Genomic DNA, 25,524 nt, shown 5'->3' on the forward strand with positions numbered 1-25,524 from the left:
AAGAAAACGCGCCCCGGCTCTATCTCACTCTAAATTCTGGAAATTGGACATTTCGGAGCTATAAATTTATCGGGGAATCACCTTATTTTACGTAATAATAACAATTACGTTAAAGTCTTTTAGCGCAATTTCATAGCTTCTGGACTCTTGGAGTGGAAACTCCACCGTGTGTGTAAGCTTCTAATTTCGTTATCCGGTCATAAATATGTCATGTGTTAAGTCATCTGACATACCTCGTTCAGTCAAGCTCAGAAGAATTCGCCGCAGGTTTTTGTGGTTTTCTCCAGAATACAAAGACAATCTTCAGTAAGAGATAAGGTAAGTGGTGATTTTTCATGGTTTCGTAGCTAAAGAGTCTCTGTCTCTCTGTATAAGATGCAATTTTTACACGGACTACCATATCTCATATAGTGACTGGCCGTCATGCGCAAAAGAGTTTTTGGCGAAATTTACACGAACTTTGAGCTTCAGCATAATCCGGCCTTGCGTGTGCTCTCTTTTTGGCTCATTAATATTGTTAATTTGTAAAGGACAAGAAAGTGTATTATTTTATTACAGCGTCGAGGAGTGGATGAGATATATATACCCTCCAGCGAAGCAGTTAGCTGGTAACTTATATTTTCATGAAATTAATGCCAAAGGAACCCTGTCGAAGTTGACTGACTACCTGTAGTAGTACTAATGTATGCTTCAGCTTATTGAAAGGTCAAGGACGTCTTCACAAAAGCGTACACAACAATTAAGTAAGTGATTTAAAATACATTGTGACAAGCTTGTTTTCACGGTCGAAAATGTTGAAAAAGGCGGAATCCAGTGTGTTTTAATTTAGATGAAACAACCTTAATACAACGTTCTTTTACAAAAAATGTTGAATACATGTCATGCTACATGCGTGCTACACGCTCTGAGACAGTTGAATTAATAATTGTTTCATAACAAGGCAAAACAGTGTTACACAACAATGTAGACAACCGACGATCTCAAAACGTGCTGACAGGTGTTTTTTTAGCGAAAGATCCTCTCAGAGTATTTCCAATCAAGAGTGGCCGCTTTTCCCCCCGCCCCCTTTTAAAAAGGCGTTAAATTGTATAGCTGGATAGGTAGGAACAATTTTGAAGACCAAGCAGAGGCTATCATGATTTCTGTAGACTCGGTGAGTTGATAAAACCTAAAATCAAGACAAGGAGCTCATGGTCTGAATGTGATTGCATGGATGTCTTATAATGCTAACACATTCCGGGATCCGTTACTTGGATTTTATGGAGATAAAAATAACGCGTGCATGCGACATATTCTGCAATAAGACCACTCATTATTGAATCAGTCTTAATTTCTCTTTCTTCAAATGATTTCGAACCACCGGCTGACAGTCCAGTTTTCTGCAAAGTACGAACGATGCCAAACATTAGAAAATCGATGGAAAACCATGAATAAGAGAAAGAATATCGTAGTTCACAGTAAAGCCAGAGAGTGTGTACTTCAGGAAGTTATCAGTTACCGATAAATGCTTTCAAAGGAAAATTAAGTAAACTGATTTCGCTAGCTGAACATTCATGATTAAGCCAATCGTATACTTGGTCATACTTGCCCTCGTTTTGCGACGGCGTGCGACCTAAACGGCAAAAAGTAACTACGGTAGGTTACTATTTGTCATAAAAGGACGAAAAGTATCTTATCCTAACTTTTCTTTCGCCTTTTGAAAAGTTAATCGAAATTTGTAGAGTAGTTAAAACGCAAAATTAGAGCCAAAATTGTAGTAAAGTTTCTTTTTAAATTTTGATAGAACCCTACTTTCAGGCTAAAGTTTTCGATGGCCGTTTTTTTACACGAGAGACGCATAATGCGTCTGGACGACTTGGGGCAATTTATTTCAATGCTGCTTCAAAGACTGAGCTTATATATGACGAATTATCGGTTAATAAGCCAGTTCGGAGTTAAAAAAAAAAACACGTGCGGGCATCGGGATAAAATCAAGCATATACTGAAAACACAAAAGATTTTAATGCAAATTTCTGCAAACAATATGTGTTTTTATCCCGACGCGCGCATGTGTTTTTTTGAAACTCCGAACTGGCTTATTAAATGACGCATGAAAGGAACCCATGACTGCGTGATATTGCGCTGCCCTTGCTCTATCAAATGAGTTATTAAGCCAGCTGGTAGCTGGTTAATTCGATGGGCGTCACTTTAGGAGAGAAGAATGGTGCTGCGAATGTGTATGTTTTACAATATTCACGTTTACATTTTGAATGAGATAAATAGTGCCTCTCAAATAGTTTTAAATGACTTGACTTCCAAGAAACACGCCAGTGACGCAATAAGAATGCAAAGAGAGCCGGTCATGAGAATGTACATGTTGATGTTCATGCTTTAAAGGCTACCTGTTCTGTTCCACTTATTGCTGCCATTGTGGCAATTTGCCATCCCGTTGACTAGATGCACAAAATATCGATGAAAGAGCTTTGGGTGTCCGTTGTAAAGACCGTTCGTAGCCTCCAGCGTTTGATCGCAATGTCCGTTTTTGCTATTGAGACAGACAGGTTTGATGACGAAAGCAAAGCCAAGTTAATTTGCTTTTTCATTTTACTTTTAATATATAAAAAAAGATATGTCATCAATGGAGTATGAATAACAAAAATTTCGTTCTCGAAAAAGCCGTGAAGGTAAAAAAAAAAACTAAATAAAAAAAAAACAAAGAAAATATGATGCTAATAACAAAAAGACGTTGGCCCGCTGTCCATTGTCGGTTATATTGCAAAGAGGACTGCTCTTCCTGAAAGTGAAATTCAAGACGAGCGTTTACAATTTTGCGGATTTGTTGTATTTTTTGCTCCCGTGGATGTAAAATGCCCGGGGGGGGGGGGGAACTCCCATATAAAAGGGGAGGGATGCTCATCGGAACTTTTAAATTAAACCCCTAAAGAAGACCAATTTAGGCATGGCCCAGGCTTTTTTTGACCCCTAAAGAGATCATATTAAGGCAGAGATAAATAAAAAGTACAGTGACTTTTTCAATGATGGCAAAGACATTATCATCTAATACTTTCATCTACGTGAACAAATATAATAGCTTAATTTTCACTTTTTTATCTCTTCGCGTGCAACACTAAAGGAGACCTTCACGGCTATACATGATTGCATTTTGCCCAGAACACCCTAAGTGAGACCAAAATCCGAAATTTACACCCCTAAAAGAGACGACAAGCATCCTTCCCCTTTTTGTACGGGAGTCCTCCCTCCGGGGTAAAATGTGAAGATCGACCGTTGAGTTGGTGTATGGAATTCGTTAGGTGCCATGTCTTTCTAAATACCCGTCTAGATCACACCTGTTGCTCTCGTTTTGGCACCAAAGCCTTAAAAAAATAAAGTAAGAGGAGGCGGAGTTTTTCGTGTTGAGGGGTGGGGGGGTAAAGTGATTATTACTTTTGTGTTGTAAACCAATACCCACAATACCCATAAACCAAAATCATTGCAGTCTCGACAGCTGTCAACTTGTTGTTTGTTGTTTTTAATCCTTCAGTTTTTCCCATAATATTTCTGATGCATGTGTTTAGAGGTTAATCGAGTTACCAAAACAAACCCTTACCCTCACATGAAGTCTATAATTTGACGTGATATGACTACTGGTTGTAAACATATGACCACTCCCTAAACCAGGAGCACTTGGGGACAAAGGAACCAGTCGATGGACTGCCCAAGTTATATGGCGTAATTGTTTTTTATAACTGTTTTTTTGTTGTTCTCAGAAACGGCCAGGGTGTGCTTGGCATAAGATTTAGCTGGTCTCCAAAAGCTTTCAGCGTGCACAGCTCAGGGAACTGACTCGTATATCAGTGCATGGATCGGTAAAAGGACCAGTATTCGTATTCAAGGTTCATGGGCTTTACTTGCAGGAAACCGAGAAGGTTAGTATGAAAGGGCGAAAAAAGAGTGTATAATTTAATTTCTTGCTCAAAGAGTAGGACAATTTCTGTTTGGATGTTAAATTGGTTATCTTATAATAAGATGATTATCGCCGAGAATTGCGAGCGAAAGTGGAATTACAATACGCTTGAACTCTCTTAGTCGAAGACTGTTAATAAGTTCCCAAACAATGAAATATCTGTTGTGTTAAATTAAAAAAAATTGCCTCTGATCTTCACGGAATTGAGTTAGTCGAGCCTTGCAAATATTTCTCCATCTTTGGGTTTCCTCCAAATGCTGTATAAAAATTTTTCCAGACGTAACATTATCCACCCATGCATTTTTCAATAATTTGAGGCTTATTTTTCATGCCTTATGTACCCTTTTATATTTTGCGTGGACACCTGTTGCTTGTACATTCTAAAAATAATCTTCACTTTGCAATAACATTTTCCTTTGTTCGAAAAACCAGTGCAGTAGCGGTCCTGTCTAGAGATTTTTATTTGGTTCTCAAATTACAGCGAGTTATACAACTTGACAGATAAAATTGAAAAAAAAGGCTCGATTTTTTGTACAGTTTTGCTACCTGTAAAGACCTGTTAACACAAAGTCACAATTCTGGGTGGCTCGGGGATAAAAGAAAGTAATACGCATCGAAGCTAAAGGAGTATCATGTAAGCCGTGCCTTTATTAAGCCCAGCGGAAGTTGTTTTCCATTGTTTCGGGGTCTCGAGGATTTTTGCGTGGGCTCTAATTGCTTCCACCCGATTATTTCTAACGAATTGCTAAGCATTATATTTAGCTAGGGCAACTCTCTTGGCTAGGGAATGTTCTTGATTGTTCGCCGGATTCAGGAATAACTTTTCAATACTTCGCCATCATTAAAAGACCTGCTAAAACCGAACATGATACCCATAAATTTGATGAAGATCTGTCTACACTTAGGATGCTGATCTTTACAAGAGCATGAGTAAAATTGAAGCGATACAAGCAAAAAAAAAAGGGAATTAAGGTTTCATCTGTGTTATGCTGGAGCTTGTGCTATTTTCTCTTGGAAATAACCACACAAGCCAAAGTACAGCAACGTCGCAGCAACGGGAGAATGTGAACAAACTGGTCAAACTTAACGAACTTGCCCTTGTCTCGTATCCTGTTTTCACGTGTTTGCTTGATCTCTCTTCATTTCCAATTTGTTTAGCAGCGTTTCAACAGAACGCAAAGCGACGGCCGCCATTTATTCCGTTTAAACTGTCCAGCCCGCTTTACCGCATCTTTTGAATTACTTTGGGAAAGGAGGTGGTGTCGTGGGCAAAACAATGCTGTTCTGTTGACATATATACTGCATGCAAAGAATTTTCGTTGCGCAAAGAAGTGACTGAAAGGACTTTGAGCAAAAATACTCATTATGTAAGGGCAGTGATTTTCTTATAATTTCTCGTCATTATTAAATCTTCATCGCGGGTATATCTTATTGCAAATATCACAATTTTATGCTCGATTATTCTATTTACTGATGACCTTCAAGGTTGGATTTAATTTCCCTAATATGTTTTCTATAAATTCCATTAGTTTAAACGTGTGTCATAATATAATTCTTAATGTACAACACGGACATAGATCTACGATTTGCGACTTGTGATTGAAAAAAGCATAAGGCAGTTATTGACATAGGAAACGGTTTGCTAACCACGGCCGATGAGTAAACAAAAGATATGTCTGGGCTTGTCCTCAGACAGAATTAATTTGTACGCAATTCACCTTCACAAAGTCCAGGGAGAGACTAATTGCAGCCACAATCTTCTCACGCAGGAGTTACGTTTGACAGAAACGCCTAGTACATAACCTTTATTAGGGCCAACATGAATGAAAACAAAAAGTTGTTTATTTTTACTCTCCCAGAGAGGGGGTGAGTCTATCTTTTTGTTACGTCAAAATAAACCAATGAAATTGGAGATTGAGGAATTTTGCTTCCGGCGAGGAGACTACGCATGCCCAGAGTAGGGTGACGTTATCCCCTGGGGGAGATACCGTCAGTTGCTTTATCCGGTCATGGCGTATATACATTGATCATGAAACTGACGAGACTCACGAGTATCGCCGCTAAATACGTCGACTCGAGAAGAGATTTTCAAATGCAAAGAGCTCAGCTCATTTTCTGGAGTTGAAAATTTCATCATACTTCCTTTGGGAGTGTTCAACGACTCGATAACGACATCTTTTGTGTGTCAAACGCTTAAATTCCTCTTTCCTTGTGGAAACGAAACTGGACTTCCTTAGCTTTCAAGGACAAGCCATCGCACAAGCGCTATTTTGCTGCTTTCTTGAAAAGCCTAGTTAATTCTAAAGGCATTTATTTGTGCAGAAAAGTATTCTCCAGTGTTGGATGCAATTTTTTACTTCTTAAAGGTGAGTTAATGATTGCGCGCAGCGTTATTGATCAAGATTATCTTTGCAGTCTTTGGAACGAGCAGAAACCTGTTATTTGTGTTGCATTGTTCGTGTTTTAAGGGGATTAGTTGTTTTCATCAACTGTGTAGTGTTTTTGTATCCCACTGATGTTCCAGAGACTGTAAATTCAATCTTTTTTCGATGAATTTTAATAGAAATCGTTGAATTAAATTTCATTGCGGTGACATTCAAATCATGTTGCTTTCTCGTGCGTAACTTGTGTTCTGGTTCCTTGTTTGGGCTTGTCAACTGTTGCAGATATGTTGCTTCTCGTACACATTGGTTTTAAAAGGAAAAAAAGAGTCGGCTTTGAAGATAAATGCTTTGAAAGTGCTTGTGTTATCCATATGTTTGATTTATGATTTCGGGATAATCCACAGTACGAATGATTGATCATATATTGAGCTTTGTTTAGCATTTGCGAATTCGCATGACCTATTCTGAACACCCAAAAGAATTTGAAAGCCTCGCAGTATTTTTCTAGTGTTTGTTTTGCATCTCGGTAAATTGGACAGAATTTTGCATCTATATATATGTAGACTAACTAGTGCAACGATTTTTTTGATGTTGGTGTTATCACTATTAGTCAATCTTAGAGAAAGTTTCAATATTTTGCTACAGGAAGTCTCGATTCTTTGGCTGTGAATGTAAATTCCAGCTGGGATCACGAAATGGCTTGTTTAAGAAACGATGGAACAAAGATCAGGTCCATGGAGAAGTTTTATGTGTAATCGTCAAGGCAATCGGCAATTTGGAATTCTAGTGAAGTTCGGTAATAATACATGTAATTCATCATGTTAAAGACCGTAATATCGCTACAAACGAAATTTCATATTAATTACGGTTTACGTAACAGTCGCCAAGATGTTGTAGTAGTAATATTTCTGAAAGTGTTTTTCCTCTTTCAACTTTTTCAATATTCCAATGACCCATTTTCGTATATTGCAGGAGAGAAAAGGTTATTAAAAGTGACGATTTTGCGACCTCCACTGACTTTGTGAATACCACATGACATGACTTTATCGCGAATTTTTGTTGTTTCCCATACCATCAATGTAGATTGTATTGTTATGAAAAAGAATGAAGCGAACTTTTAGCAAATCTTGTTTTTAACTCCATAACTAGTGAACAATTTACGGACAACAAGTTCGGCATCGACTTCATTGAAGAATCCAAAACAACTATAAAAGTATTAGGTACAGTTTATTTCTGAAGAAATTTGAATATAGCTCAGACTAACGTTTTGAAAACAATGGTTCACTTGTTTGTTGGTGATGCATTAAAATGAAGATGCACATTTATAGCATCTCTGTCCTCTTCCACTTTCAGGTAGTACTTGTTGGAATAAACGTTTTTAATTTTTGTGTGATGTTTTTATTTTGAAAGTTCATTCCTTCAGCTTTCTCAGAAATGCTACCATGACTTTAATAGGACTTTTCACAATGTTTTCGTTTTGTATCAAAAATGCTTTCAGTTTGATTACTGTTGAATTGATTCTGTGCAAGACATGAAAGGTTTTGCTGTGACAACGTAAATCATCGGTAAAATTCTTTTCTGCAGCATTTGGCAATGCAATTTTGTAAACAGGAAGTTCTTTGTAGTGTTGTTTTTCGAATTGATAGGAATGGAAACTTGAACAGAATGTAAGCTTGACGATCTAGGGATCTTAGTTAAATGTAAAGTGCATCTTTTTTGCAATTGTGAGAGCTAAAATGGAACAACCATGGTGCTAAAATGACATTTAGTGGCTTCAAGTCTTGTCGAAATCTTGACTTGGAACAGTAAGCAGGAAAGGCTATTTCTAGAGATGAGGCGACAGGGTCACAAGAAATATAATTTACTTGAATTTAATGAAAGGCAGAGCTGAAATCCTGTGGAATGTAGAATGTATTGGTAAGAGTTTTTCATGCAAGATGAATACTAGCTAATATAATAATTAAATTTTAGTGAAATAAAAAAAGGTTAAGTTTTAAGTTAACAGTTCTGGAACATTCTTTTAAGCAGGCCTGGGAATTGTGGTACACATAAGTGGCATCAATAGTCTCTAGTGGTTGCATGAACCTCATGTGACGTAATATGCAACCAAAAGCTGTTTTTCCTGGAAACATGCTTAGGCAAGTTATTATGAAGAACTTTCACTTTCAAAAATGCCTACTTTTCTCTTTTTCTATATTTCTATATCTATATGTTTCTATATTGCTATATTTTTTTAGTTTATCCAGTACTTTGATAATTAGCAATAGTAGTGCTACAGTATTGTATATTCTGAAAGTAGTAAAAATATGTAAAAGAGTGGCTCAGTCACCTGAGTTACAGGCTTAAGTTAAAAATGCCTACCTTTTCTCAAATGTTATGTTTATTGAGAACAGGATCATAATAATGGCAAGTATCATTAGCATTGTGAATACTGAAAAGTAAAAGTGCTTTGTCATAATTACGTTTACATTCCCTCCAAGGCCAAGCAAGTCAGTGTTTTGAATTTAACAAGATACCGTAAAAACCTGCAGATAAGCAGCACCCTGAATTTAGCAGCTCAAATTTTGGAAAAAAGGTTTTTTGAAAGAAATCAAAAGAAATCCAAAGTCGAATCTTGAGAAGTCTCCTTCATCATCCACTGTTCATGGAATATAAACTCACTATTAACATTGAAACGGAAAATACTTCGAAGTGTTACACAAGTCGATAAGCTGCATGTAACAGGGCCTTTATTATTTTGTTCGTCAGTAGTTGACACAGGACTATTTCTTCAAAAAAGTTGCTATCAAAGTGCTACACAGCGAAGAAACAGTGGGCCGTCGCGAATACTCGAGAGTAGCGTGGTATTTTCTTGCCCATGGAGGATCGATTACTGTTAAGTTACAGGACACTGCAAACAGGTTTGCTGTTGAAATTGGTGTTAAAATTCATGAGACCTATTTCAAATGTTCCCACAGATTAGCTGCACCCCCGATTTCAAGCGACAATTTTTGGCAAAAAAATGTGGCTCATCTGGGGGTTTTTACGGTATTTTGGAATCCCAGGGTTTCTATGGCACACTCTTGAATTGAAATAAAGGGGGAAATTTAATGCAAGAGTGTGTCTTTGTTTATTCTTTTTATGTTACACTTTATGCTTTTGGTTTCTCTTACAGTATGCATTTACTGAAAGGCATAGTAAGATCTTCGGTTCTTGCAATGGTTGGGGTAGTAAACAAAACACATTTTTTATGGTTGATTAAAATCCATTTTTCTCTATGCATGTGTCCTCTTATCGGAACCTTTTCTAAAAGAAAAGCTAGCATTTCGCAAGCCTGTTTTAATTTTTCTGAGCTCACAAGTTATACTTATGTTCAGTGTTTTTGAGTTACTTGCTTCAGTGCTTTTTTAATAGTCACTCAAATTTTGATTTGTTTCCTTAGGATACCAATGGTATTGAGCATCAGTAATTATTAATTTGCAACAAAGAATAACCTGCTGAAACCAATTATGCCGATTCAAACACCACAGTGGACAGAGTTTCTTCAATGTCCGATATGTACCAATGACTTTGATGACCTCAGCCGACAACCAATCAGCTTGGGATGTGGTCATACTATGTGTGTTTCTTGTTTATCAAAGCTGCCGAAAACACAGTGTCCATTTGACCAGGCTATTGTTGAAACTGATATCTCAAAGCTTCCTTATAACTATGCTCTCCTTCAGTTAGTTGGAGTCCAAATCCCAGATGATGTGCTTCCTGACATAGGAAGCATTCAGCACAATGCCTCTCAGTATAAAGCTGCCAAACATTCTATTGAAGACCTTGCAATGTTTTTGCAACCAGTCGCTGGTTCTAGCAATGGAATTGTTAATGGTACTGGCAATGGAAATACCTGTAATGGTGGTCTCAATGGAAATGGCAATAGTGTGCTTACAAGGCCTATGCAACGTAAGCTGGTCACCTTAGTAAACTGTCAACTGGCGGAAGCTGATGGACGAACCAGGGCTATGCGTGCTGCTCGGAGCCTTGGGGAAAGGACTGTTACTGAGCTTATTTTATTGCACCAAAATCAACAACAACTGTCTGGAAATTTGTGGGCTGCTGTGCGCAATCGTGGTTGTCAATTTTTAGGACCAGCAATGCAGGAGGAGGCATTGAAACTTATTTTGTTGGCACTTGAGGGGGGTGAAGCACTGTCTAGGAAAGTTTTGGTTCTGTTTGTGGTTCAGAAGCTTGAATCACAATTTCCACAAGCTTCAAAAACAAGCATTGGCCATGTAGTGCAGTTACTTTACAGGGCATCCTGTTTTAAGGTAGGTTTGGGCAGGTTCTTTTGACTGTAGTGTACAGTTTGCCCAAAGAAAAATACCATTTCCTGTTTGTCCACCGAAGTTAAGTCCTATTGGATGGGGTTAATACCTGGATGGGTGACCACCCTTGGAATATCTTACAAGTGCTCTTTATTCCACCTGAAGTTTACTGTAGACTACACTGTGTAGCCTTAACTTATTTTGTTTAGGCATAGACGATACAGACATTTCTGCCCTAAATAATTTGAAAGTGTGCACTGGTACATCTTGTTGGAAAAAAATTGTCTGTTACCAAAACAAACTGTCCATTCCCAAACATTCACTTGTATCCACACATCCTAACAAGTTAAGAACCACTTAGAACTTGATTTTCTTCTCTTTGCAGTATTTGAATTTGAAGCAGCTTTGACTAATTGAAAATTGTTGCATATTTGGCAATATGTACCTCTGGTTGTGATATCCAGACTGTTGATATTTTGTAGGTGGAAAAAAAGAACAATGAATCATCTTTGATGCAGCTTAAAGAACAGGTAAGAAACTCTTAAGGAAAAATGATAAATTGTTAAAGGTCTTGTCTCCACCTGGACAGAGAAATGCAAGTGATAGTTTTATACATTTATTTTGTTCGCGTAGAGCTGGGTGTCTTGGTCAATACCTTCATAAAGTATTTTTCCATGTTACAGTGAAACTAGATTTAACCCTTTTACCCCTGAAGAGGCCCCCATGGAGGAGTAAAATTGTCTGGCATTAGACAGACTAAAATCTGTAAGTGTTGCTCTCAAGGGGGAAAGGGTTAACAAAGTGCCAACAGACTGTGGAAATGAGTTGTTTCATCGAGATTTGACATACATGATTGTATCAATTTAATGAATTTTTAGAACAACAACAGAAATGTTTGTTACATTGAGGTATAATTTTTTTTGGTAGAGGCTACGTTCCTCTGTTTTATACCCAGCTTTGAACAATTTACTAACTGTAACAATAATGTTGCGATTTGTTAAGTTCTGTGGCTACAGTATACACTGCAGGCACAAAGCTGCATTACTTGTAAACTGAACGGTAATGATAGTTAAGGCTTTCTCAGAATACACGCTCCAGTCTACTTATAATTTATAACAGAACTTAAAAAATCTAAACTACTTCAGATGATGGATAAAATGGATAATTGTGTAGATTTCCTTTGTAGTGATAGTGTATAATGTTACAGGATCATTGTTGGTCTATTTTATATTTATTTGTTTTATTGAGGTAGATGTCACAGTTGAGTCTCCAAATTGTGTTAGTTATAATGAGGAGTTTGTTACATGGGTTTCCTTCTATCGAGTTTCTGTTTCATTATTTACTGTAAGCTTGGCTGGGATAAGGGGTATACAGCTGTACTTTGTTCATGGCATCTGACAGGATGCGGCGATGCGCATCCGCATAATTCCCTAAAATCCGCATCCTCTGCATAATTTTAATATATTTTCTGCATAAAACAGAAGAAATGCCTGATATTAGCGATAAAGCAGCTGCGTACCATCCTCACAAACACAAAAGCCAAAGAGATTGACTATTTTGAAACGCTTATTTTCCTGAACATTAAAGAAAACACGCCATTTCATTCGCAAGATGAAAGTTCGTAAGCAGTTTCCACTGGACTCTAGTTAAACCGATTTCATAACATACCCTAGGCTCTAAATTTTTTAAAAAGATACAAGGTATGAAAATTTAGCCGCAAGTTATAGTAGGAAATTAAATTGCATCAGTTGTAACGTACTCTGGTAAAGTAGGGACAATCATTGCGATGAAGTTGTACAAAACAGAGCCTGCAGTACGTATGTGTAAAAAACCGCTGAAAATGGTGAATGATCGAGGGAATGGATCGTGGTTCAACCACATCACAATTTTGCTCCATATCTCCAAATTGAAACAAAATTCATGACAAGAAACAAAATATTTTTTTTTATCGCTTTATTTCTTTTAGCAAAAGTTTCGGCAAAATGCCGATTACCAACCCTTTTATTTTAACGGTGAATGCTGGTCGCAAATTGGCGACTCGGCCAGATATCTTAATCGCAAAGGGAAAAAGCGACTGTATTAGTCGCAAATTCGAGTCCTGATTTACCATAAGCATGTAAATACATTGGACGGGCCTAATTATTAGTTCTATAAATGTTTAAATTTCCGCATAATCCGGTGTAATTTCCGCATAATCATTGCATGTTTACGCATAATATGGCCAAAAATTTCCGCATAATCTTTAATTTTTTCCGCATCCTACCAGAAGCCCTGTTTGTTGTATCAAGGACTTTGTTATATAGAGGTTTGTTAAATTGAAGTTACACTGTACTAGGATTTATTGACAAAATAAATAAATAAATGTATAATTTTTTATTGACATGCTTAAAAACTCTGATAACAATGTAATGTTAATGTTTGTTGGCAGTTTCGCACTTACGATGCACTGAGAAAGGAGCATGATGCACAGATTGTTCAAATTGCAACTGAAGCAGGACTGCGTATTCTCCCTGATCAGTGGTCCTCACTTCTCTACGGAGATCTTGATCATAAGTCGCACATGCAGTCTATTATTGACAAGGTGTGTTACCAATTAGTTTTCATCAGTGGTATTGCCAGCATCGTCATTATCAGTATTCCAGTGGCATTTTTGAAGTAAAAATAAAAAAGGTTTATCAGCTTTCGATGGAATTTAATATAATTATCAGCTTGTCGAGGCATTGTCAGTGTTCTTCTCAATTCAGTTGAAAATACTTCATGTACATGTATGTGTAGTTGCTTGATTCATGAACCTAATGGTTTTTGCAAAAGACCTGCTTATTCATTGGCATTTTTGGGCATTTCAGCTGCAATCTCCTGAATCATTTTCTCAAAGCATCCAGGAGTTGGTGATTGCACTTCAGAGGTCTGGCGACCCTGGTGATTTGTGCCAAATGAAGGAACAGTTTGAATTTCTCTCTCAGATTGATGCGTCACCAGGTTTGTATGCTGTTTTGGTTAGAGTGGAGCCTGAAATGTTAACAATGTCATCAATTTTTGTCATGAATGTTTGCATTTTTTACAGAGGCAACATGTCCTGAGTGGAAAGAACTAGAGAATGCTATGAAAGCAGTGCATTCAGTCGTTCATGGGCTGGTGAAGTTTTCAAAAGTAGGTGCAGTTTCATTTTAATAGACCCTGGTTGACTTACAGTACTGTAAAAACCCGCACCTTTTTTCCAAAAATCAAAGCTAGAAGTCAAGGGTGCAGCTTATCTGCAGGAACATTTGAAAAAAGGTGTCGTGAATTTCAACGCCAATTTCTGTTAACTGACACTTTTATGGAAAAGTATGGCACTACTGGTCATTGTTTTTGTTAGTTTGTTGGCTCTTAAAAGAGCCGTTGTTCATGTAAGAGTAAGCTTTAATATTACAGCGCTTACAGTTGTCGTCCCTAAAAGTGTTACACCATCTTCGTTTAACAGTTTTTTTAAGCCGCGGTGTATGGTCCCTGTTTCTTCGCTGTTTAGCACTTTGATAGCAAATTTGTGGAACAAAATAGTCTTGTGCCAACTACTGATGAACAAAATAATAAAGACCCTGTTACACTGGGCAATGTTTCATGCAGCTTATCGCTTTGTGTAAACTCTGAAAACATCACGGTTCTTCTGGTGTCCGGTATCCATTTGGGTGTCCAATCTAATGCCTGGTTACTAAGCTTCAAATGTTCCGTTTGCGTTCTTGTTGTAAGGCAAAAATCTATGGAAAAACTGTGTTGAATGAATAAACTCCTGCCAACAAATACCAGAAAAAATATCATTCATATGTCAAAGTTGGTAGAAACAATGTTCATTATGTTGAAGTGCTAAAATTGTAAGTAAGACTGAGAAGTATTTTTCATTTCAATGTTAATAGTGAGTTTACTTTTGATGAACAGTGGATGAAGAAGACTTCTCAAGACTCGACTTTGGTTTTCTTTGATTTTTTTCAAAGAACTTTTTTTCCAAAATTTGAGCTGCTAAATTCAGGGTTTGGCTTATCTGCGGGTTTTTACGGTTTTTACGGAATCGAAACTCGAAAGAGACTGTCATCTTACTTTTGCACAGTACTGTAACATTTTTGTCTGGCACCTTTTTGGTGTAAGAACATTTAGGGAGGCAAAATACATGTACATGTGTTCATATAACTGCTTGAAGGCTCTTTTGTTTCATGTGGTTAGAGTACTAGATCTAAGCATTCGCCTGTCAAAGTTGAATCCATTTACCCAAGACTGAAGTTTTTTTTCCCATTGGTGATAAGTATTAAAGGCCATTTCCAAGTGTTGTTGACTTCAGCCTTTTTGTCAATGTAAGCCCAAGTTGAAGAGCGCAGTCTAACTAACAATCTTTTAAAGAGTGACTGAGTGAACTTATGTAGAAAATGACCCATTGCAGATTTTTTCCTTTTGATTATTAAGGAGTTAAATTATGTGAAACCTGAAAGAGAGAACCAACAGTTTTAGTGATCATGAATGGACTAGCTAACTATTTTAACTCTAACCTTAACTTGAGTGGCTAACTTTGAACTATTATTATGCAACAAATGTGCACCCCTTAGGGAGTAAAGACTTAAGAGGTTTAGTAGTTCTGCTTAGAAGGTTACTGTCTTTTTGCTTATCAGGTTTATGGCAAGGGAATGAGGGGCTCAAGTGACCCACCCCAGGTGTGTTTTGTTTTTCAATCTTTTTGCTTACTGTTCAATGAAATACAATTTGATTTCAAGGTGAGTAGTTTGAGTGTACAGAGATAATTTTTCACTTTTAATCTTGAACCTGTGAAATAGGTGCCCATGTATGATTTTAATTGTTTTTTTTTTTTATCATTTATTCTCATAATTCTCATAAAAGTTGGGGAATTACAAACAAATGGAGGAAGAGAAAAAGAGCGCAAGAAAAGGGGCAAAAGATTCTTAATTACGTGGATACTAAGAGAAAAATAAAAATACAAAGAAACGTAACGCAGTATATGTAAGACAAAGAAAAAATATATGACAAGTTAAACAGTTTATTAAATGCACACACAAAATAAAATACATGTATATATAGAGTATGGGCAGATGGAGCCACTACATGTATGTCAATCTAGCATTTACTATTGAGAAAGATAATGTTTGAAGACAAAATTCTTGCACAGTTTTTTTTTTGTGGTTTTGAATGAATAGAAAGTGGAAGATCATTCCAGAAATTTTATATGATTGGTTATCTTCACCTCACGAAACTATGCATCTGTGGACATTTAGTCAAACAGCTGGGAATTGTGCTAGTATGTACAGTAGATTGTGTGGTCAACAGGTTATAAAGAGTGTTATCTAATGTGTTCATGTATTTGTTCTTTTATTCCTTTGTGTAGCCTCACAATGGCAACAAATTTAAAACAAACATGTGTAGGGATCATTCACGAGGTGGATGTCCACGGGGAATTCACTGCACCTTTGCACACTCTGAGGAGGAACTAGAGAGGTAGGCTGTGTAACTACATGTAGTACCTACTAATTGTCTTACTGAAATTCAGCTCTATGCTTTTTGTCATGAAGTAAAACATGTATACACAGGTTTCTTTTAACTTACCTTATTTTGAAAATGAGCTGTTTTGATCTTCAGGTTTAGCAAAAGACGGCAACGGGCACCTCGCCCTACAGCTATTCCCAGAGGACCAGGACCTGTTGCAGGTCCAGATCAATATTCACCTCATGGTTCCATAGAAAACGGCTGTGAAAATAGCCCAACGGCCACGCAGGCTCCTACAAGTGCTGTTAATGGATCAGCGAGGTCTTCGCCACATTATTCTTCAGGTATGATGGTTTAAAAATGTCTTCATAAGACACAGCGATCGGTGAAAATCGTGGCATTCAACGAATCCTACCAAAAATGATACTATTTTGTATCCGATTGAGGCCCCCCTGTGGAAAAAGATGGCAGCTTTAAACTTGAAGGGTTTGCAGCTACACTGAACTTTATACATGTAGGTTAAAAAATTAAGCAATTAAATCCTTGAACAGTCATTTAGATAGATAGACTTACATACTTAAGTGCAGCCCAGTGGTTAGGACACTTGCCTTGAGTTCCGGGGATCCTGGTGCATGTAAGGTACATAAAAGGTAGCGTATTTACTTGTGTATAAGTTGACCTTTTACGACTGAAAAATCAGCCCAAAAAATCGCCCTCGACTTAAACACAAGTCATGCACAAAGACCTGACGGAAAGCACATGGAGTCATCATAGTTTCCAGTACTCCTCAAATTAGTAGTTTGGTTACCAGGTTTTCCAAGATGGCGGTGTTTTCATCGAGCAATCTTTCAAAGCTCTTCAGCGTTCCTTTGGTCTTCTTATCTAATTCTCCTTTTAAACTCAACATCGAGATCAAAGTTAGTTAAATGCAATGCGATTTACTCCCAAGCTCGTATGTGGTTAAAATCGTGATGATCTTGATAAACTTCACAGCGTACGATTACACCTTTGCGTTTTCTTAGCATTCTCAGGAAGAAAAGATTGACATTTTGGGAAATTTCTGTTGGTGTGAATTTTATTTCTTTAACCAGAAATGATGAAAATCTGAATTTTGATCTTGAAAATGGGGGGTCGACTTATACACGAGTAAATACGGGACATGTGCATAACATCTATGTGCACCAAAATCTACAGACAACCATAAGCAAATTAACATTCCTTGACTAAACTTCAGATAGGTAATGTTTATGCGAAGTACTTTATTATACATGCATGCTTTTCCCCGTTCTTTATCGAATTTTTAAACTGAGTGCATGCGCACCAATAAACACGCATAAGTTAATTTATTTTGCTGTTGGTTTCAGGTGAAATGTCACACTTTTCATCTGGTTATGGGGCCCCACCTCAGGTTAGTCGTAGGGACAACCAGGAACAAATCCAGATGATAACACAGAGAATAAAGCAAGTCTCCATACAGTCACAACAGCCCATGTACCAGAATGATGCATACTGTGGATCGCGTTTGCAATACGATCATGTGCCGTTACCGTATGCACCATCTTCAGGAAGTGACAGGGCAACATATTTTCAGGGATACTATTCTCCATCAGCCACACCACATGGCAATTCATATTCTAATGTTGTGTCTCGAGGAAAGGATGGAACAGTTGGTAAGATGAAAGAATAATATAACATGGGCCATGATGAAGATCTACTTGTATACTTAATGTTTCAATGCATATCGTAGATCAAAAAATGGCCCATTTGCTGCTGGAGATCATATGGTACAAAAACTGAGCAAATTGTATACTGGGACATCTAAAACAAAGTACAATGTAACAAGTACATGTAATTTGAGAATTCTTTGTTTTAAATGTCCCAGTGAACAATTTGCTCGCCAGTATGGTGGTTTTTTTTACCATGTGATCAGTAGCTGCAAAAGGCACATTAAGCTATCAAAGAAATTTAAGCAGTGTCTAAAGTTCTCTGAAAAAAAAAAGCAGAGACTATCAAAGGAGTCAACAATGAAGAAAGGAGAGTTCCCTGCTGACTTCAAGTTATTGATAGCACATTGAAGAGCACTAATTGCCTGTATTCCTTATTTGCCTTCTTCATTTACCATATTTACCCATGTATAAGTCAACCTTTTATGGCCTCAAAAGAAGCTCCAAAAATCGCCCTTGACTTATACACGGGTCAAAGATTTTGAGCAAAGTTCCAGCTAAGTAATTTATTCAAAATTGACATATTAATGTTGTCTTGGGCACAACAAACACAGTGGACAAAAGAATGACAAAAGACTTCAAAATGAATGTATATAAGCAATTCCAGTTGAAATGAAAAAGGATTTGTCCAAATCTAAATGTTGAAGATACTCACAAGCACAAATATGAAATAGACACTGGAAATTTTCGTTTTCCAAAGGCGGAAAGCTCTAAAATTAAAGGCATTTCTGTTTCTTCAAATAAACTCGATCGTTCAACAGCTTAGTAACCTGGCACAATACCTCGTGTTTGCGTGCAAGCATCGTCACTCGTGTTGCGTGAAAATGTTGGTTGGTAATGATTGTTTTTTATTCTTTATACAAACCTGGCTGATTTAAATGCTTTTGCAAACTTCGTATTGTTTGGTTTATGAGTTTTGTTTTGTTTATCATGTGACAAATTATAAGTGAAGGAGCAATTAAACCTTGCACATTTTCGCATTGTTCGCAAGTTATTTTCAAAGATTGACTCCTGCTTCGTGATGTTGTGCTTATCCTCTAAAGCTCTTTATCATTGAACAACGAAACAGGTTAGTTTGAGGTTTACATGTTCGATTTTCTGAGAACTTTTTCGAAACTCAAGGACAAAATGCTCGCATATACATGTACAACAACTGCTGAACCACAAAACTATTAAGCGCTAATGAGGCCCTGAGTTTTTTGTGTATCCACACTTCCAGAAATCGAAAAATACAAGATTAGTGTCCCAGTAACATAATGATTTTAACAAAGAAATTAAGAAATTGCTTATTTTGCCTTCAAAAATGGGGGGTCGACTTATACACGGGTAAATACGGTAGCTACTGACAAAAACTGTCAAGAGGGTTTGCACATACAATGTACAAAACATGAATTTTGTACATGTACATCTTGTCTTGGTTTTCTTTGTGTTGTACAGTATGTCTAAACTTGTCCTATCATGAATGTTTCTCTGGCCAGGAATTATGACCCCACCTTGCAACTCACCCTTGACGATTCAGGATGAAGCAATGACCAAAATGAATGGACTCAGTGGGATGAACGGACTGAATGGGATGAATGGATTGAATGGATTGAATGGAATGAATGGGTTAAATGGAATGACAAATGGACACGTGGATCACCATCACTCTATGTACAATGGCAGGGCGATGCGTCCAAGAAGAGATATGGCACCCTTACAATCACAGCCACCAGGAACTAGTGGCTATCCACGTTATGATCAATCATCATTTGGCTATCCATCAGATCCCACTGGTTATTGCAGGTAGACTATATTGCTTTAAACTTCATTTTTGTATTTTGAAATCCAACTTTATCGCTAATGGAAAATACCTGTTAATCATTTATGTTTTTTGCTATATCAGTACAAACTTGGATAAGCTTGACTCCTGTTCTTCTTTTGACTTGCTTCATTCTTATCATAATAGGCTGTATTATTATTGTCTGAAAACATTTTTCACCTGCTCTTTTAATTGTTTTTCCTTTTAGTGCTCAGCCTGATTACTATAGTGTTCCATATGGCAGGGCTGCCGTGTCTTATGAACCTGTCCCACAGACTATCATGGGCTACTCTTTCACAAGACAATACCACGATCCTCGCTTTGGATCAAGAAAGCCATACATTCCAGGCAATGATCCATTTGAAGAACCTGTGAGTATGTTTATACTGCATCAAGTCAGTTAGTTATTTTTTATGATATATTACTTTTTGTTATTGTTCTTCATTTTGTTCACTTTCTTCTAGCTCAGTGATATTGCACCCCAAACCAGAAATCAGGTCTAATTTGACTCCTGTAAGAAGAACTCAGAATTTTTTTGACAGTATTCCTGAGAAAGCTTGTCTTCATTAATTTTCGGGATTTACATGTAACATACACTGTACTTCTTGGTTTTCACCCATGTGACACAGCAGCTATGTCGGATGGCAATACAATTTACAATTATTTCTTTTCACAGAATTTGTATAATAGTAAAGTTTAGTTCCCAGCAGAGAAAGGGGTTATTGTTCCTGCCATCCAACATGGCCAGCATGAGGTCACATCCAACCCAGCAATACCACCTTCTACACCTCACTTGTCAGTTGTGAAATCCTGGTAGCAAACCTTAGGGTCGAGGGGTCTCCAGTAGATCAGTGGTTTGACTTCTGTTGGGAGCTCCCTGAAGTTTTTTCCCCCTGAGTATGCCTGTGTTATAACAGACACATTCATACATAGCTTGATTGTACTTTGGCTTGAATCAAATTTGAATGTACCGGTAGCTTAAAAAGTTGTCATTCAAAGACCCTATGTTTTGACACTCATGTCTAGTGTCTTCATCAAGGCTGACCCAAGAGAAACTGTTTCTATATTTCTTGAAAATCACTGTTACTTACAATAAAACGTAATGTCTTTTCTTCAGGGAAATGAAAACAGTGATACAGCAACTGAATATGAGCCCATCCTTAGTTTTGGAGTTCTTAACAGGAAGGACACGACACTGTCTAGTGCCAGCAGCGGGGTCAGCAGTGGCTCCCCACTCAGCCACTCTCCTGCTGCTAGCCAATCATCAAATTCCAGTTTATCACCGAGGCAACAGTCCCCTGTGGGGTGGCAACATGGGAGCGAGAATGACTTCAGCAACGTGAACCTTAAATTCTTAGAGGACAGTAGTACTCTGCCACCACCCCCGGGTATCAACAATGCTGCACCAATATGGTCACCTCATTGTGGAAACGAGGTACGCTTATTTTCAAAAACACAACTTTGTAAGACCACTTGTATTGAGTTTAATTACGAGCACTACTTTTTGAGTCCTATCATACTTACAAGGATAATTTACACAAAATGTGTCTTCCTGGTTCCTGCTTCTTGCAAGTGTATTTCTTGATTGGCTGTTTAGTCTGTCTTGTGTCTTGTATTGTTTGTCTTGGTTTCGAATGGACCATCATTTCATAAAGCCTGGATGACTTCTTCCAGCGGAGAAGTCAGTATTGATAGTTACAGTGTAGGAATGTCGCATTTACCCAAAACTTTGTCAAGATGAGTCTACTGGGAAGATATGTTGAAGCTTGGTAGTGTATGATACTTACACTACGATACTAGCACTACTTACAATTCGATACCTACGCTATTCCATTACAATACACAATACAATACCGGTACTTACACTACTTACGGAACGATACCAACAATACTTACAGCACAAATACCCATACACAAGCACACACGCACTCTTCCAATCCCTAATTATTACTTACGTGTACAAAAATTTCGTTTTATCAACGGAGAGCAAATCCAAATTTTTGTATACTACTTCCCCACCGACGCAGCACCACAGTTTCTTTAGAAACTACCCCCTTCATTCATTTCTTACTCACGTGGTCAAGTCTTTTCTTTATTGGACTGGTTACATACACGGACCAAACAGACCTCATTTTTTTATTGCAGAGTATTTTTATTGCAGGATTATCGAAACACGCGGGAGTATAAAATCGATGGTTGCTTGGTAGTGTTTTGGCCGCTAGTGAAAAACTACTAGTCCCCATGCCAGTCGCAACCCATTCGCGGTCAAAACAATCGTACTCACGAGTGTTTCAATAATTCTGCGATAAAATATCCCGCCAGCTACCTCGTCTATGAGATATCCCGTAGATGAAGTTATCCAAACTGTCAGCCACTGAGACCATCGCTGTATTCGGTAGATATAATAGTTGCGTGCGATCCCTGAGCATTTAAACGGCGAGCCATTGCGGATCTCATACAGAAAACTGCTTTTCGGACGTCAGTTACACTCTCATGAAAACTTTAACGAGGCTTTTTTGTATGTCGTATCGAGTTGTCATCAGTTACCCTGTACCTGCGATTGGATATGTTACCACTGTATGTGAATCTTAAATAATGCAAACGAGTAATAATTTGTGTCTTGTCTCTCCATTTTTTAGAGGGGCAAGCTTTGGACCCGCTATAGTGTAGACTACGACGAGTGGTCGAGGTATGAACAAAATGACCTTGTACGTGTTGTTTGTCTTTTTATTCAGAACTTGGACATTGTGCAGGAAATGAAATCATATTATTTAATCTATTGTTGGGTTATAAGGAAATATAGTACTATCCGACAAGGCAAAGTGCGTCTGGCGCCAAATGTCGTTCCGGGGTAGTAATGATCTTTTATTATATGGCTAGTGATTCTGGCCGATATAACGCGCACTCTGATTGGCTAAGAGCAGCGTAGCGCTAGGAATAATTCTCCCGTAATGCCCACGGGCCGATTATGGATTATGCAAATTAGTTTTGTCTTCTTTAGAATCGTTCTGTTGGCCATATGATAAACAAATGAATAACCTCGACCGTTTGGTCGTTACAGCGAAATCCCAAACTTCGGCCAAGCTTATTGACCTTGCTGTCGCTCGGTCAATGCGGCAAGGCCTCAGTTTGAGATTTTGCTGTAACGACCTCACTCTCGATTATTATGTTGTTAGTTTCATTGCCAAAGGACTTAAGAGGGTTTTTCGTTTGTTAGGAAAGAGGAGCAGATAAAAAACGATGAGCAGTTTGCGCGAGCTCTTCAGGAGAAACTCCAACATGACAGCAAATCGGCGGAAATAATCGGCAGTGAATTGTTAGGATCGCGGGACAATAAAGACCAAGGCATTGATCAGGGGAGGAGAGGGCAGGTCAGTTTCGTTCCAAAACTCAGGCGATTTACAATCATCATAAAGTAATGTCCCTGCTTCTTTTGTCGGTTTTGATGGTTAATCACCATCTCAACGTTTTCTATTATTACTTTGTTTTCAGAACATTCCAGATTGCGGCATAGGAATGGACAGCTTGGAGACTGAAGCAGAAATCAAGAAACGAAAGAAGGAAGAACACAGGCGTCTACTTCAGGAACGTAGAAATCTGCTTCAGCAACAGGAAAGAGAAAAACAGGAGCGAGATGATCGTATACTTGCCGAGGAACTAGCCTTAAATGATGCTCAACAAGCAGGGCTCTTCCCTGATCCTAGGTGCATTGTGAAACCCTATTCCAGTGTGATTTCCCGCGGGGCCCCCATGGGGATCGGTTTCGGCAGCCAGGGAAGCAGTGATGTTTCAGGGGAGTTAGATACGTTTAGCGGTTTTGGCAGCTTTCGTGGATCATGTGCATCTTCATTGGCTAATAATGACGAAGGCATAGATTCATCACAGATGACGTCAGGTTGCAGTGGAGACATACGTGTGCAAGAGTAAAGTGATGTCATTACAGTTTGTTAATCATTGATTTGTGTGAAGTATTATTTGTGTAAGTGCGCGTGTCTTAGAGACGTATATGAATGAAACCAATTGTTTGATTGCAACTTTCTTGTAAAAGTCGTGTTTAGAATTAGTTTAGGCCCCAGTCGAACTGGTTTTATTTTTCCTTTCCTGTTCATGGACATCGTTAACGGCACTTGTATAGCGCCCGTTTGTGGTTCTGGGTTTCAATTGAAGTATTAGCTCTTTATTTTAGGAAAATTAAAGCAAAAGTCGTGTAATTTCAGAAGAGTGGCCAACATAAACAGAAAAAAAAAATAGGGGTTTGGATTATACATAGAAATACAGCAATCAAACTAAGTGATATACACCGAGCGTTTAGTGTATTACTTCTTCACGGAGGTCAAAGCCTGTGGATTGCTACGCATAGCGTGACCTATTTTGGGAACAAAAATATCAACGTGGTTTTGTGATATTCAACCATTTTTTGGAAATCTGAATCTTAAACATGTTTCAGGTTAGATCGGTGACTTTTCTTTAAAAACATTTTTTAAAATAGAGAGGGAAATGTGGCGGACGCCAAGTGTCAGTGTCGGGGATGTGGATAGCGAAAGTTGTTTAGGTGTCTAGGCCCTAGTTTCTGACGAAATTTTTTCAAAAGATGAACTTTTCGTCGTTTTCATCTTTGAGTAACATATCGTGTTCTCGCGCTCCAGCCACGTTTGTTACGCAAGCTTCAGAAGCCTTGCGTGACATAGTAGAATGATTGCGCAATAGGGAACAATGATGATATTCAATTTTGCTTGTGAAATATTTATAACTCTTCAACGGACCGAAGTAAATCAGTTATTCTTTCAAGAATCATTAGCAAACTCATAATTTAAGTGGTGTCCATAGATGTTGTATAATGGTGAAAAAAATTGTAGTGATTTCACATGTTGACAATTTGTCGTGTCGTACTATTAAAATAATGGATACGTTTCGTCTTTGGACAAAACAAGTTTTATCTTAAGCCAAGGCGGCGATGTTTGTAATATAAAATTGTGAAGTTAAATTTTTTGGCTAGGTCAGCGATAAAGTCAAACAATTGTTTTGGTTTCTTTGGTAAAGAATGGTGATTTAATCAGTCATATTATGTGGGCCGACTTCGTTTGAACATTTGTAAAAGTATTTGTTTCTGTGTTGTGTTGTAGTTTTTAGTTCGTGATGTGATTTCCTCATAGTATCGAAACTTTTGTTACTTGGTGAAGCGTCGATGGTTTATATTTATAATAAGGGTTTTTATTTGTTAAATATTATTTTCAGCTTTATCAATTACAGCGACTTCAGTGATGATTTGTTCCACTTTCTGTCGAAATGGCCAATTTATAGCCCAAGGGGATCTCTGTTTAGGCGACTCCAGCTACTGCAGAGCGTGTTTATAGTTCATCCTCAAGTGTTTGAAGTTTGTTTTACACATATTTAACAAACAGGTCTAATGGCTGGCGTATATGAATTTTCTCGCTCTGATTCGGGAGTGAGTGATTGGTTAATTTCTAAGAGGCGATTTATAGGCAAAAAGCCGATTCAATATTGCTAAAAGGAATTATGTACAATATTGCAATTTTACAGTTTTAAGTGGATCAATAAAAATGTTAGCGGCAAATGGCTTGTCTGATGTCGTTTATTTGCGACATGGCTTAAGTGTATTTTTGCAACTCGTCATAGCGTTACAGGTGTGTGGCTTTTACTTGTTCGTTGGGGAAGGAGGGATATCAAACGGAGACTCAAGGAGCGACTAAAAGTCGTGAGGCTGTAAAGCTTTGGGATTGTTGCGTGATTACAATTGTTTGGTTATAGCGTGGTAGTTAATGAAAGCAGCTAGAAATAGCACAGTGGGAAAAGGTTAGCTCACATTTAGTCCTATTAGTACATTTTATTGTACAAGTATTTGTATTCTGTTACTCCGAGTAAATGAGGCTAATAAAGTTGGCGAGTGTAAAATGGA

General features: G+C 37.9%; 1 protein-coding gene across 2 annotated transcripts; it reads left to right on the forward strand.

Moving 5' to 3' along the window:
• Nucleotides 1-472: 472 nt before the first annotated feature.
• Nucleotides 473-25,524, forward strand: LOC138030314 (uncharacterized). Of its 2 annotated transcripts, XM_068878230.1 has the most exons (17): nucleotides 473-743; nucleotides 3,747-3,905; nucleotides 9,749-10,622; nucleotides 11,102-11,149; nucleotides 13,048-13,200; nucleotides 13,466-13,598; nucleotides 13,684-13,769; nucleotides 15,257-15,298; nucleotides 15,985-16,094; nucleotides 16,236-16,426; nucleotides 17,447-17,752; nucleotides 19,285-19,591; nucleotides 19,816-19,978; nucleotides 20,725-21,042; nucleotides 22,247-22,296; nucleotides 22,825-22,978; nucleotides 23,100-25,524. In XM_068878230.1, exons 3-17 carry the CDS (start codon nucleotides 9,816-9,818, stop codon nucleotides 23,532-23,534), a joined length of 3,303 nt encoding a protein of 1,100 aa, XP_068734331.1. In that variant the 5' UTR covers nucleotides 473-743; nucleotides 3,747-3,905; nucleotides 9,749-9,815; the 3' UTR covers nucleotides 23,535-25,524. The 2 variants fall into 2 exon arrangements, with proteins under 2 accessions (XP_068734331.1, XP_068734321.1); XM_068878220.1 differs by lacking the exons at nucleotides 473-743; nucleotides 3,747-3,905 and adding an exon at nucleotides 5,926-6,309.

The sequence above is a fragment of the Montipora capricornis genome, chromosome 2 (genome assembly GCF_036669925.1).
Source record: "Montipora capricornis isolate CH-2021 chromosome 2, ASM3666992v2, whole genome shotgun sequence".
In the NCBI taxonomy this organism is placed as follows: Eukaryota; Metazoa; Cnidaria; class Anthozoa; order Scleractinia; family Acroporidae; genus Montipora; species Montipora capricornis.

Bases quoted from the DNA above. Each gene is read 5' to 3' on its own strand.
- LOC138030314 (XM_068878230.1), top strand. From the start codon at position 9,816: ATGCCGATTCAAACACCACAGTGGACAGAGTTTCTTCAATGTCCGATA. The intron at 22,297-22,824 runs GTATGAACAAAA...TTCGTTTGTTAG, and splicing joins GACTACGACGAGTGGTCGAG to GAAAGAGGAGCAGATAAAAA. The intron at 22,979-23,099 runs GTCAGTTTCGTT...CTTTGTTTTCAG, and splicing joins ATCAGGGGAGGAGAGGGCAG to AACATTCCAGATTGCGGCAT.